The sequence below is a fragment of the Vicia villosa genome, linkage group LG3, assembly GCF_029867415.1.
Source record: "Vicia villosa cultivar HV-30 ecotype Madison, WI linkage group LG3, Vvil1.0, whole genome shotgun sequence".
Classification (NCBI taxonomy): Eukaryota; Viridiplantae; Streptophyta; class Magnoliopsida; order Fabales; family Fabaceae; genus Vicia; species Vicia villosa.
Genome location: NC_081182.1, coordinates 79,925,123 through 79,940,218, shown reverse-complemented (window position 1 = coordinate 79,940,218; position 15,096 = coordinate 79,925,123). Strand labels below are relative to the sequence as shown.

General features: G+C 32.5%; 3 protein-coding genes across 3 annotated transcripts; all 3 read left to right on the top strand.

Annotated features, from left to right (window-relative positions):
* The first annotated feature begins 362 nt into the window (after positions 1–362).
* On the top strand, positions 363–1,045 carry LOC131656177 (uncharacterized). The gene is made up of 2 exons (XM_058925936.1): positions 363–696; positions 787–1,045. The coding sequence occupies exons 1-2, from the start codon at positions 364–366 to the stop codon at positions 1,027–1,029; spliced, it is 576 nt and encodes a 191-aa protein (XP_058781919.1). The 5' UTR covers position 363; the 3' UTR covers positions 1,030–1,045.
* A 136-nt stretch (positions 1,046–1,181) lies between these two features.
* LOC131658397 (uncharacterized) lies at positions 1,182–7,776 on the top strand. The gene is made up of 9 exons (XM_058927694.1): positions 1,182–1,292; positions 1,393–1,710; positions 1,794–2,051; positions 2,139–2,213; positions 2,293–2,579; positions 2,683–2,874; positions 2,961–3,071; positions 3,175–3,250; positions 7,747–7,776. Exons 2-9 carry the CDS (start codon positions 1,630–1,632, stop codon positions 7,774–7,776), a joined length of 1,110 nt encoding a protein of 369 aa, XP_058783677.1. The 5' UTR covers positions 1,182–1,292; positions 1,393–1,629.
* A 2,685-nt stretch (positions 7,777–10,461) lies between these two features.
* Positions 10,462–13,566, top strand: LOC131662017 (uncharacterized). Its single transcript, XM_058931689.1, has 3 exons — positions 10,462–10,724; positions 11,093–11,173; positions 12,851–13,566. The coding sequence occupies exons 1-3, from the start codon at positions 10,566–10,568 to the stop codon at positions 13,247–13,249; spliced, it is 639 nt and encodes a 212-aa protein (XP_058787672.1). The 5' UTR covers positions 10,462–10,565; the 3' UTR covers positions 13,250–13,566.
* Positions 13,567–15,096: the final 1,530 nt, after the last annotated feature.

Below are 15,096 nucleotides of genomic sequence, written 5' to 3'. Positions count from 1 at the left end.
ACCATGTATCCGTTTGTCGACTTTTTTACATGTAAATATACTATTTTGACGATTCCGGAGCTGCTCATGCACTTATCTTTACATTTCGGGACTGTTTTTTTATCGGTTTTGCTTCTGCCCGTAATCAAAAGTCGGGCTTAGGGTCTGAATTTTGGAAAACCGACTTTATTTTTGAGTCCGTGGGGACGTTTTACCATAGCCATGTAAATTTCGTTCAATTCCGACAACTTTCTTTTTTGACGCTCATTTTGATTTGTACCGATTTCGTTTCCGATACACTTGTTCATGCATGGTTTGACTTGTATAGATTGTAAGCTTATTAATAGTGTACTAATGTGCTTTACTTTGTTTGATACAGGTTCAATGGCTTCAGATAAAGATGCTCCACCTGCAAACTCACAAGAAAACTCACAAGAAAGAGATGCTCCGGATACAAATGCTCCACCTGATACTGAAGCAAAAGAAGTTGCACGAGGCATCACGATTATGAAGGGAATCATACGACATAGAGACCAAGGATTAGTATACCCTTTGGAATGGAATTCTGAAAACCAACCAATTGGTCCTAATTCTGCAAAGTTGACAAGTTACATTGGTACACTTGTTCGTATGCATATTCCAATCTCCGTAGCTAAATGGAATATGAAGAGTGACGACTTGGATAATAAAAAAAAGGCGATTTGGGAAGAGCTTCAGGTATATACCATATATGGTTGTTGTTATTATATTGACGATAAATTGTTTACATTACTTATACTAACACACTATGCGTATGTTTTTTTGCAGAGGACCTTTGACATACCAGATGAGCGTAAAAAGTACATACTTAGTTTGGCCGGAAAAAGATATAGAGGGTGGAAAGCTTTTTTGACAAATAACTATCTTAAGGATAAAGATGGAAACTTTCTTGAAGAGGCGCCGGGAAGACCACTAAAGTATAAGATCTTCATTGATGAAGAAGATTGGGTTAAGTTTGTAAATCAAAGAGATGAAGCTTTTCGGAAAAGGAGTGTCACAAATAGCGCGTGAGCATCAAAACCCGCATATCCATACAAAAAAGGGCGTATGGGATATGCACGCTTGGAGGATAAAATTGTAAGTAAATAGAAATGCGTTTTAATTAATTGTCTAAATGTGTTTTATTTGACGATTTTGCGATTTGTGTCAATGCATAGTTGGAGGAGTCTAAAAGTGAGGAAACCTCACTTCCTGTACATGTGTTGTGGAGGGAAGCTCGGGTGGGCAAGAATCAAGCCGTCGATCCCGAAGTTCAGAGAGTGTATACTGAATGTGTAAGTATAATACTGTGTCTTTATTTAAATCAAATGTTTTTTAATATATAAATGATTTTTTATCTCCACTAATAATTATTGAAATATAAATGAATTACAGGAGACCTTGTCGCAATCGGTGTCCACCGGTGAGGATCATGATGATAGGAGCGTACTTAGTAGAGCCCTACATGCTCCTGAGTATCCCGGTCGGGTGAGGGGTAAGGGTCATGGTGTGACTCCAACCTCTTATTACAAGAATCCTAGGAGAAGAAATCCTTCAAATGAAGAAGTGTTGCAAAAGTTGGCGGAATTGCAAGCACAAGTCTCTGCATTGCAAAAAGATAAAGATTTGTATATGAGAGAAAAGTGCAATACTGCATCGGTGAGAGAAACTAGTGATAAAGCTAGTTTCAACGGTCAAAGAAAATTTCCCGAGGTATTTCTTACAAATTGTTCTATTTCCTTACAAATTGTTCTATTTTGTTAACGATAATGACTTTATATTTACTATTGGTTTAGGGCATTTCTTCTTGCCAACTATTCTTATCGGCACCGTGTTATCGCCTAGTTGGCAAGGGAAAAGTGCACAACACTGTGGGAGATTTACTTCACCATAGACCGCTCCCGGATGGACACCTGAAAGTATCGGTGGATGTTGTAGTAGATCATGATGCGATGCTACCGGTACCTGACTTGGTCTCAGAGACGACATTGCTGCGAGATGCAATAGGATCATTTGTTGCATGGCCCTCGGAGCTCATTGTCATTAGTGATGAGGTATATTGAAAACGATTAAGAAATCATTTAGTTTTCGAATGTCAATTCTAAACCGTTTATTAACTATTTTTTACATTTTAATTTTAGATTGCTCCTATAAAACCCGCAAATAAGGGTAAAGGGATTTTACAGGAGGAGGAGTCTGTTGCATCACTAAAAGAGGTACATTTAAAGTGTTAATAATTAATCTGAATCTAAATCTGCATGATTTTATATTTTACCTAACTTATATGATTTTTAGGCATCCGCTCGGGAGTCACAACAAGTGACGCAGCATGTTCGTACCGTACCACCCACTGGTCCTCCGAAGCCAGCGGGAAAAAAAGGCGGTGCTTTTGTGCCTCGGTACCGGTCGACGCTCGCAACAATGGTTGATATGTCCGATTTGAAGGACGGTGCTTTACGTGAAATCGTTATGGATGAGAGTGTCTTCGGTATTGAATTCAAGTCACTTATTGAACTTGATGACTTGGAGGAGATTTTTAAGCATGATCAACTAGGCGTCAATAACATGCACTCATACATCCGGTAATATTCCCTCATCCGATATATTATTTAATTAGTCTCACAATATAATTTATTTACACATTTCAATGAAAATAATCTAATGTTTGTTATGTTTTTATTTAAGGTTGTTGTATGACAGAGTGTTGCGCGGGACTCCGTTGTCTAACAGATTCCGTTTCGTGTCTTCCGCCCACTGCAGCGGAATGGCAATTGCTTCGGAACGGGAATCAGTTAGACAGCGATTAGTCGATAGATTCATGTCCACCGGCAACACAGAATGTCTGCATCTTTGGGCGTATAATACCCGACCAGTAGGGTTAGTTTCTCATTCTTTGTTCATCTAATCTCTGTTTCTTTTGTGTATAGCAAAATTTTCATATAACCTATTGTTTTTATTTATAGAGCACACTGGTTGCTGCTTGCTATCAACCCTATAAGGGAAGTCGTGTATTATCTGAATTCGGTAAACGGTGAATGGACCAATTATCAGGCCATGAAGGACATCGTTGATTTGTAAGTGGGATCGTTCTAAATATATATTCGTGTATATTTATATATATATTTACTTATTTGTGGGATTGATCTAAACATATGCTTTTATATATTTGTTAATTAGATCAATACAAGTGTTCCGAAGTCAACGGGACGCACAGGTATCCCGAACTAAATCTAGCAACATTACTTGGATCCAAGTGCAGGTACATTATTTTTCACAATGTTGCTTATAATATATTTATGCTACTTGATAAAACAATGCACAACTATAGAATCTTATTTGTTTTTCTATGTAGTGTCCGCAACAGCGAAACAATTACGATTGCGGATACTTTGTATTGAGGTATATAAAAGAAATCCTTCAGGCAAATCAATTAGAGATTCCGCTCACGGTATGAATTTATAACTTAAGATAATTTCATATAACTTATTACATTTAACTAAATGTATCATTCATATTTTTTTTTTGTTTTGTAGTACCTTGACGAATTCCGTGCCGCTACATACCCGAAACTTAAGTTGGAAGAAATAAAAGAGGATTTGAGTCATTTTTACATTAAGCACTTTTTCATGTAGGATTTGTGTCGATTTACTTACAATTTTATATAACATTATTGATGTTGTAATATATGATGTATATATATAATTTTGGTATATATATTGTCTTACTGATGGCTGAAATAATATCGTCGAAAATAAATTACAGGTCGAAAATAAATTACAGGTCGAAAATATTACAGGTCGAAAATATTACAGGTCGACTGGGAGGATTAAATTACAGGCTGCACATTAAAAAACCTCACAAACCTACTAAAGCGCTTCTAAGTAAAAGCGCTGCCAAAGATTAATAAAAATGAATTAAAAAAAAAAAAAAACGCAACATACGAAAGCGCTTCTGTAAAAGCGCTCTTATAGGGTGGGCTTTAAGAGCGCTTTTTCCTAAAAAAGCGCTCTTAAAGGCCACCCTATAAGAGCGCTTTTCCAAAAGCGCTTTCGTATGTTGCTTTTTTTTTTTTTAAACTCTCACAGGGGGGGCTATAAGAGCGCTTTTCTGGAAAAAGCGCTCTTAAAGGGGGGCCTACGAGAGCGCTTTTTCCAGGAAAACGCTCTTATAGGGGGACCTACGAGAGCGCTTTTTCCAGAAAAGCGCTCTTATAGGGGGGGCCTACCAGAGCGCTTTTACAAGCGCTTTTGTAGGCTACGCCAGCGCAGCCTTTAACAGCGCTTTTAAGCGCTCTTAAAGCCCAAAAAAAGCGCTCTTGTAGGGCTTCCTTGTTGTAGTGTATATTTATCAAACTTATCAAACAATTTTGTCTCCATATCGAAGTATGAAACTTTTGGCTAAAGAACTATCAATTAGAGTTCAAGGAGTCCTATCTATAAAAACTACATTTTACTATGATTGAGAGGATGGACAAAGCATCTGCATGATGCAACGAGTAAGCTTATCAGCGTATAAATATTATTCATGTTAAAACCAAGTAAACCACAATTACATATGACTTTTGCATAAAATTTCCTCTTAGCAATATTAATAATTTTGTATCCCAACTTAGCATTTATATAAAATATTTGTATTTAGAAATAATTTTAAATTTAAAATACAATAATTTTTAATAATATATATATATATATATATATATATATATATATATATATATATATATATATATATATATATATATATATATAGAGGAGGGATCAAATTACACCCGAAGAGTTACACCACGAGTTACACTCGTTCAAAAACTACATCTCGAATTAATATTTTTTAAATTCAACCGTTGGATTGAAATATAATATCATATAGATCATACCTATAAAGTTTGAGCTTAATCTATAATGATTTACTATATCATCAAGATATCCAAAGATTAACGTTAAAATGAGCTTTCATATAACGTTAATTTTGATGTGATTCAATGACATAGTAAATCATTATAGATTAAGCTCAAACTTTATAGGTATGATCTATATGATATTATGTTTCAATCCAACGGTTGAATTTAAAAAATATTAATTCGAGATGTAGTTATTGAACGAGTGTAACTCGTGGTGTAACTCTTCGGGTGTAATTTGATCCCTCCTCATATATATATATATATATATATATATATATATATATATATATATGAATAATTGAAATATATAATATTGATGTATTTCTTTTAAAAATTGAAAAATTGATTTAATTTTGTTTTTATTTTTAAAATATGTCTTTCTTTTAGAAATAATAAACTATGGTAAAACTATTTTTTCTTATTTACACTTTTATTGCATTTTAAAAACAAAAATGTGTGCACGACACGATACCAGTACCCGTGCGAACACATGTAACACATCAATACCATATGAACGCACGGGTAATCAGGCCAAAGTTTGTGTGAACGCACAAGTAATACACCAGTACCGTGTGAGCCCATTGGTAACCCGGTCAAAATCCGTGTGAAAACACGAGTAACACACTAGTACCGTGTGAACGCACGGACAATCATGCCAAAATCCATGTAAATCCATGGGTTATTACATTTTTTGTACAATTAAAAAAATAAAAGTAAATATTTTTAAAATAATTTATGAATTCAAACACTAGAAAAATATGTTGTTTTTCAATTATTTATGTATCTAATATTTTTATTAAAATTATTTATAATTTAAAATACAAATTTTTTTAAGATAACATATGAACAATTGAAGTATATATTACTGTCTTTTTAAAATTGGAAAATGACACAATTTTGCTTTTATTTTAAAAATATGTCTTTCATTTAAATATTTATTTTTGATTCACTTATATATTTATCTTTGACTACTTTTATTTTAATTTTTCCTTTCTTACAATTAAATTTAAATATTTATCCTTTTTTATTTGAATTTTATATAACTAAACTAGACATAATTTCACGGTTCTTTTACATTCTATCTCAATTACTATTTTTTCAATTTTTCAATTTTTCTTGAAGCAAATAAGAATAAATTTTAAAACTTTTCTATTTTTATTTTGTCTCATTTAATACCATCTGCACCCACTATTAAAACTACAGCTCTATATATAATAACTTTATTTTTTATTCGTTTTTGCATGATTATTTTTTTAAGGGTTAAATATACAAAACCCCCATGTAATGTTAGCGAGTTTTGATTTTAGCCCCTGGTAAAGTTTTTTTTGTAAAACATCCCTTGTAATATCAAGATTCTCTCACTATAGCCCCCGTGCACACTATTTCAGTCAAGATTCCTTTTCTGTTCCAGCGTGGTTGTCTAGGTGGATTTTTTTTATTATTTATATATATTTTAAAATACCACATGGCAATTTTTTATTTTTAATTTTTTAATTTAGGTTTTTTTTTCTTAATTTTTGTTTTTAACGTTTAATTTTTTAATCCAGGTTGGTTTTTTTTTATTTCTTACTTTTTTTTTTTACGTTTTTTAAATTATTTTTTTGAATTATCAAAATACCGTTTTGGGCCTAAGCCCATTTACAATTTAAATAATTGTCCAATTACCCACTTGCTCTCACACTATTTTTAATTCATTAGTCCATAAAGTTGATTGGTATTTAAACATTGTTTTTGCTTTATTATCAAACAATGTGGGACTAAAAATGTAATAACACAATAGGTAGTCATCTTCTTCATCCATCAATGTAGACCATCTTCTTCACTACACAACAACAACAACTCCATGCTTCAATAACTGAATCTTTCTTCAGGTGGTATCTGACATCCTGTATTTGGTAACTAGAAATGAATCAGATCAAAAACATAAGATATATAACAAGGTTAGAATTTAGAACAACACAGTGACTCAGGGAGAAAGCGAATAATACCTTACTTGATTTCCTTAACTTTCAAGAAAGGATTACTTTAGGATCGGTTAATTGTATATACTGAGCATAATACCTTACTTGATCCTTAGGTAGTTAACTTGGCATTACGGTGGATATTACTGAGCCTTATTCTGAGTATTTTTCCTGTTATGTTATTCGTCACGATGTTGTTGCTGGATTGGTCTAATATGTTGCTGGAAACACCCAGAGCATTATAGGTCTAATATGTCTTTGTTGCTGGAATGGTCTCCATATCGATCAGAAGCAAAAATCTTGAAACAAGTCAGTTTCAGAATATTTTCCTCCATTCATGATAATTAGATTGTGGTGATACACGTGTTTGTGGTGAAGACCAAGATGTGTCGATTGATACGTTGCTGTTACTTCAATCCATAGCAATTAATAGTGTTATATAAGTGCATGTATAGTACCACAAGATTGTTCCGGCTGACCTGGTTAATAGTGTTAAAAATACGTTGCTGCTACTTATCTTGCTTATGCTATGATGCATATTATAATCCAACCAATCTTTAATATTCATGGATTTGCCCACTGACCTGGTTCTCCCGAGGAAGATAAGGATGCTGAAATTATTGTTGTTGTCGATGCATGTTGAATGGGAGAAAAATAGCCATACCATGCATGGATTATTTACTCACACTTTGTATAACACATGAACAAGTTCTGCAAAGTGAAAGCAGCATGCATGCATATATCACACTTTCTGTTGTTGTTGTTAATGATGATGATAGTGATTAAACCAAGTTGGATGAAGGAAGCATGCATGCATCTTTGACTCTCAAGTTGGTTGGCAACTTTCTGTTGTTTTCATTGGTGGCAAATTGGTTTGTTCTATGGATACAGTTTTGGCTTTTCATATCAATGGCTCACTAGTTCCTCTTTATGATAGAATAAATACACAGTGGTTCATGTGGGTGTTCTTCTGCATGAAAGTCCCACATCGAAAGTTTAAAAGAAAATAAAAGTGTTTATAAACTTGATTTTCACAACACATTTCAAATGATCAGTTGTTGGGCTGCTATGTAAGATAAATTGGGCTTTAGGTTCAAAATAACATTTTAATACTTTAAAATAATAATTTATAAAAAATATTAATAAAAACTAAAATAATAGTTCATAAAAAATATTATTTGCAAGAAAATATATTATGTATTTAAAAAAGTAAAAAAATGAAATTAAAAAATAATAATAAAAAAATTCCAGGTGGAATTAAAAATTAATTAAAAAATAAAAAAAAATGTGACGTGGACTGCCACGCTTTCAAAGTGAAAGAATCTTTGGTGCAATCTGGCAATCAGGGGCCTATTTGACGGAATCTGGAAATTACGAGGGGGGTTTTAAAAAAAAAAATTTACAGGGGCCTAAAGAGAATCTCGCTAATATTACAGGGGGTTTATATATTTAACCCTTTTTTTAATGGGTGTATGATATATTTTTTTATTTACAACTAAATTTTTATATTTTTAATTTTTTTTTTAAATATTTCATAATTTAACTGGTGAATATCCGCGGTCCACACTAGAACCCGTGCGAACGCACAAGTTTCATACTAGTCATATATAATAAATAAATAAATAAATATTAAACATATTTATATCGGTCTTATCTCTTAAAATCTAAATTTAGGTGCTAATTTTTATGTGAATCAAATTTAAAATTAAATCAAATAGAATGATTCCTTATTAAACATTTCCAATTCAAAATAAATAATCAAAACATCGACATAATATTTAAATTTTATATTTATCGCATTCAAATGATTGGTACAAATGTATATTTTTAAATTAATTCCATGTAACCACAAATAAAGTGTTGAATCATAATTCTTTTAAAGAAAATAAAGATTTTATGATTCTCAAATATCAATTATAATCGAATAAGTAATTTTAAATATATTTAAACATAATTTATATTAAATAATATATGTCCCACTCAATTCATATTAAATTTCAGATTGATATTTCAAAATCGATTCAAAACGAACTATATGTATATATTTTCTTACTTATTTATTTTTTATTAATAAGGTATGTTGTGTTGATTTGTTATTCGATGATACACATTTTTAATATTATTTATTAATTTAATTTTTAATATATAGTATATTATAATTTATTAACAATTTTATAGTCTTAATAAAAATATATATTTTGTAATTTAAATATGAAAAATTGATCTATATTAAACCGCATAAAATTGGATCAAATCAATTTTTTTTAATCAATCATTCAAAATTGAATCAGTTTATAAATAAATTTATTTTTGAATCCAATGATTTTGCTTACTAAATTTCCTAATTTAATGATTTTTTTAAAAAAATAAAAATTTATCTACAGTTTTTTAGGTGTGATTTATGCTATTTGTCAATGAACAACCTTGATGAAGTATATATTTTTTAGTTAATAAAAATGAACAAAAATCATGTAAAATTTGTTAGATTTTTTGGGTGATTGTTGATATAGAAACTCGTAAAAAAAAAACCCTTAGATTTTTAGGTTATTTTGCTCATATTTTGCAAATCATTTCCATTACATTTTTCTATGCTTCTTGATGTGAATTTTGCTTGATTTTGATACTTGCAATTATCTTGATTTTTGATTGATTTGTGACTTATAGTATTGTCTCCTTTGTATGTTTCCTTAGGACTTATGATCATAACATAACGATTTTAGGCTAGAATAATTTCCCTTATGAAAATCCTATAACCACTTGAAAACACTTAACAAAGAGAAGTTCAAGTCTCGCTTGCTTAAGGGAATTCCTTGAAATTATCTTTTCAACCAAAACAATTCTGTCTCTTCTCTCTCGCCTTCAGGGCTTTCTTTCCCTTAATCGAACATGTTACTTCCTTTCGATCGCAAACGAGTAACACATAAGACTCCACTCAACGAGCAACTATCCTAACGCTAGATTGCGAACGAAATTTTGTCCGCTAAAAAACACAAACAACACATAAAATATTGAGCCGAACTACTACGCTCTAATTCCTCATTAGGGGATACATAAACATTAGGTTGCGGGACCTAAGCGAGCACAACTATTTAAAACTCTATTCCTCCCGTTTTGTTTATAATCCTTTCATTTTCCTCTTAGCAAGTAAGCATCAATTAACACACCCTTAGAATAGAACAAACTTGAGTGGACCATGTGGAGTACTATAAACACCCTTAGAATAGAACAAACTTGAGTGGACCATGTGGAGTACTATAAACGTGAGGGGTGCTGATACTTTCCCCTTACGTAACCGACTTCCTTACCCGACTTCTGGTCGTAAGACATTGTTCTTGTTCTTTTTAGGTTTTCTGATATTCCTTTCTCCTTGTGAGGTAAATATACGTGTTATACAACTTTGACAAAGTATGTTAGATTATTATTATTATTATTATTATTATTATTATTATTATTATTATTATTGTTTTTGGTTAAGAGATTACTATTATCATTTTTTTGGTGAAGAGTAAAGTTTGTTAGATCTTTTAATTATATATTTTGTCCACTAAATATGATTATTGAGTAGAATAAAAAAAACATTATTATATTTATTGGTGAGTATATACATATAGTGGAGGAGATATCCCCCTTTGTTCCACTCTCTTGCTTCTCTGTCCGGCAAGCACCGCTCCAACCTTTCAATTAAATCATTCAACCTTCCTTTCAACGAGATGGCCAAAAAGAGGAAATCGGTGGAGAATCGTCTCGATGAAGTCGATCGCACCATGTACTCCACCTTCTGCACCACCGCAAATTCCCTCTCTCATCTCTATACCCACGCCATGAATCAACAAAAACTCTCCTTTCAAGCCGGTGAACGCCACGCTCTCGTTCGTTCCTCACTCTCCTCTTTTTCCGCTTTTTTCACCTTTTTATTATTCAATTCAATTAATTAATCGATTATACATGCACGCAGCACCATTGTTTTCTTTTTATTAATTATTGTTGATTAATTAATTGACACAGTTTTGAAGATTAGCAAGAGGAAATTTCAATGTTGCGTTTTTTTTTTCAATTTCCCCTTTTTATAATTCTAGGGTTACCAGATAGGTTGTGCTGAACAGAACAATTTCTGATTTTAATTTTGGATTAATCGATTACTTGACTAATTGGTGTATTTGAACATGCTTATTGCTTTCTGTTGAAGTATTGTTTATTTGATTGAGTAAAATGCTTTGGTGCTTTCAACTCAATGCAGGAGAAAATGTATCAGTGGATTCTTAGACAACAACAAGAAGGAATGAGGGTGACTACAATTGATATAGTTTCTCACTTGCAGGTTTTGTTTTCTGCTCTCAGCTATGTTAACTGTTTTCTGTTTTTTTTTTAGGGTTTTGTGCTGCACCATTACTCATTCAATGGGAAATCTACTCTTGTTTTTTCAATCCAAATTCCTACTAAGCTATTTCAAACCTTGTGTTGTATTATCTAATTTATCAACCAGGGTTGTTAAATAGCTGCTATAGCGAAACTATGACGATAACATTATAGGGGAATTTAGATAAACTACTACTATTGTTCTGCTTGATACGCTGTTTAGTACAAAATGGTGGCAATAGTGTCACTATAGTAGTATTGCATTGTGAAATTTTAACAATCTGCTAGCTGCAATTCACTCTATTGTTATCGACTACCCTTTTTCAACTCAATATCTGTGCTGTATCAAATCTATCTTTGCTTATAGTTATAGGTTATAGGTTCCTGTGTTGATTGCTTTGAATGTGAATTTGTGAAATTGTTATTGAATGGGCGTTATCTTTATGCTTTTGGTTTTTGTCAAACCAAGGCATCTATGCGCACAGCTGAGGAGAATAATCCCTCAAAGATAGTTTTTATTTATCTAAGGTTGTTTTTTCATACACATTGGATAAAGGGTCAAACTCAAGTGTAAAAGGTTAATGGGCCCAAATATCTATCACTTTGTTCACTTGTGTCACACCAAATTGGTTAAGCTTTTGGTGTTAGAATAGTCATTGATGATGGGTGTACAAGAAAACCTTTTATCTTGCTTCTTAAATTTCTTGCAAACTGAATACCGTAAGCGTTTGCCATTTTCTCTCCATATTTTTTATCCGCATGAGAATTAGGTTCTAAGTGAATATGAGGGAGCCTTGGAGTTGCTACGGCGCAACATAAGTCCAGTTCGGCCAGGCTTCTAACTTACTTGAGCTTTTGAATTGAAACGAGTTTCTCAATAAACACTTGCGAGGAAAATATATTAAAAGAATCTCACAATAGTTATAAGCATTTGAACCATAGTTTATAGTGTAAGTTGAAATTGACATCTGCATATCAATTTTTGTTATAAGCTCACTTATTTAACTTATTCACCAACTTATAAAAACTTTGTAGCTTGCTAGGAATTTTCTGCAAGTTAAGGTCTTAACTTACATAACTTCAGAAGAACAGAAGATGATTCAAATTGGGTTTAACTTACATAACTCTTAAAAAAGTCCTTATAGGTTTTATAGGTGACTACGGAGAACTTAAACAAAAAAGCTTCATAAAAAATTGAGATGCAGAAGTTGGTTTTAGTTTTTAAGAGAAGTTGTTAGTTAAATACTCATGGTTATTGCAAGATCATTTCAACCTATGTGTTTGCTGAAAAAATTGTCCTACCAGCTCTATGAAATGGCTTTGCACATGGTGTTAATTTCTCGCAACTACAACGTAAGACTCTATATAATAGATTCACAATATGTCTGACCTTTTATTGGATTTTGCACGACCAAATTTTTTATAGCATCATAAGATATTGTTCTTAGACTATGTGTCAAGCCGATCTTGATTGTTGAACTGTAGTACTCTTTTTCTGGCTTCACTTGTACAGTAATCTCCTGTATATTATATCCTACATTTATATCACTGCAGATTATCAATATAAAATAATTCTGTCTTCGAATGTATCCTGATAGCAGAATGTAGATATAACTTTTGGCTTTATATGTACATGTAGAATGAGCTTGAATATGGAACAGAGGAGTCACCGGTGTCCCCAAGGCAGTCAATTCAACAGAACTCTCAGAGTGCAATTCAAACTAATTTTGGTGCATCCATACAGTCTAATGCATTTGGAAGTACTGTTGCAGGACACGCAATGCGCGCTGGGCCAACTGACCAAGCAAAGAACTCTGTATTCTCAAATGCACTCTCTAGCCCCATTCGTCGCAGCCTTCAGCCATATCATTTAGCACAGGGGAGCAGTCCGTCGAGTAATCTCATGTCATCCGGGAATGGAACCCGGAACAATGAAATGACTTATCCTAGTGGCCAGAACAGGGATTCGAATTCGTCAAACTCCAGTGATTGCATGGACATGCATGCAGACAGTCCTGGTCATGATTTTCCATACTGATGTGATCATAGTTAGAGTGGGTAACAGTAAGGGGGTCATTTGTGAAGTTTATGTTCATAAATGTTTGGTGAAAATTTATAAGATTATTATGGACAGACTTCAATGTGTTTGGATACCATTGTTTTAGAAGTTATGAAAAAAATGCTGGTCATTCATTACATAAGCCTACAGTCGTACTACTAATGGGTGATATTTGCTTTTGGGTTTTGCGAGGTTTAGGTCTTAAACTGCTGAAAAGTTATTCTAATATCAATGCTTGTATGTACAATATGATTGTAATGATTTAAAGTTAATACATGAAGGTAGTTTGGATATCAGCAATTGGGTTGGAGTTTAGCTGCTTGGCTCTTACAGAGGTCAGGTGTGTTGACTTTTAATTTGAAATTTCAGGAGGCATCTAACATGTAGGAAAATCTTAGTAGTTATAGAAATATCACTTATTTTAATCAGATTCTTTATGTTAAAATAGAATGGTCTTATTTTTCATAAGATAATGTTAAATGAGGTGTTTGTTTGGTAAAAGCGATTGGGAATGTCAGAGAAGTATATTTTCAAAAAACATTTTTACATTTAATAAAGAAATGTTTGTTAGTACTATTTTGTTTTGTGAAAAGATATAAGTTTTAAATAAAATAATCACTTCAAAGTTTTTGTCGGAGAAATGAAAGGTAAGGTAGTAAAGTTGTTTACGGGGAATAAAAAATTAAACGCAAACGAGTGCGCCAACTCTATTATACTTAATTTCGGGCCAAAGTTGCATCTTCAAGTGTGTATTTGATATATTTTGGAGATGTATATTCGAAAATGACTAATACTTCAAAGCAGAAACAAAGACAGTACGAGCAAGATCTAGAAACCACAATAACTTGACATTAAATTAAAACACTTAACATTACATAGATAGTCGTTAACATAAATTTAACATTACATATCGTTACAAATGAGTAGTTTAGGACGTTGCAACATATTGATAATATATTTGACAGATCTTGCAATCTTCGCATCCACTTCAATCAGATCCTTTGTTGCATAACGATGAAAAGTATTCCACATAACCTCTAAGTCTCCATCCATCTTCAGTTCAGAGTTGGTGAACTGTATCTTTCCTTCGCTGTCAAACGAGGGTGAACGATACTCGAGTTTGACAACTCTTTGATTTTTTGGATATCGCAGGAGGATATTCAATTTAGATATCAGTTCGGCGAGAAATGTATCATCGGTAATTCTACATTGATGTGGCGGTTTCTCACCATTGAAATATACAAATGCAGGGTGGAGATATATATTCATTCTCTGATTGTGGTGTGTTTTGTGGAAAATATGGGATGAGAAACACCTTATTTATACCAGTTTTGGATTACTTTTGACATTAGAAACCTTGTCATCAGGGAAATTTTTGAATATGCACATCCGAAACATGAAAAGGTAAATTCAGAGATGCACATCCTGGCGTAATGTATATTTTTCAACTCAAGAACAAGATTAATGCAAACAATGAAGGATGAAATGAGTGAACTTTACCTTAAATTTCAGTTTATTTTGCTCCCTTTGATGTGATAAAACACAAGAATGGTGATTTGGAGTCGAAAAATTGATTAAGAATGGTTTTTTTTAAGGGTTTTGGGTTATGGAGGTGGTATGGAGTGTGGGAGAGATGATCATGCAAGGATGCATCTCCAAAAATATCACTGAATGGTCAAATAAACCATCTCAATGAAAAACGTATAGTAAATGGGTTCATAGGTGTTTTCATATATGCATTTTCGAATACATCCCATAAAATGTTTGCAGATGCATCTCCAGACCACTTTTTGATAAAAATGGGGTGACTGCTTGATACGAAGGAA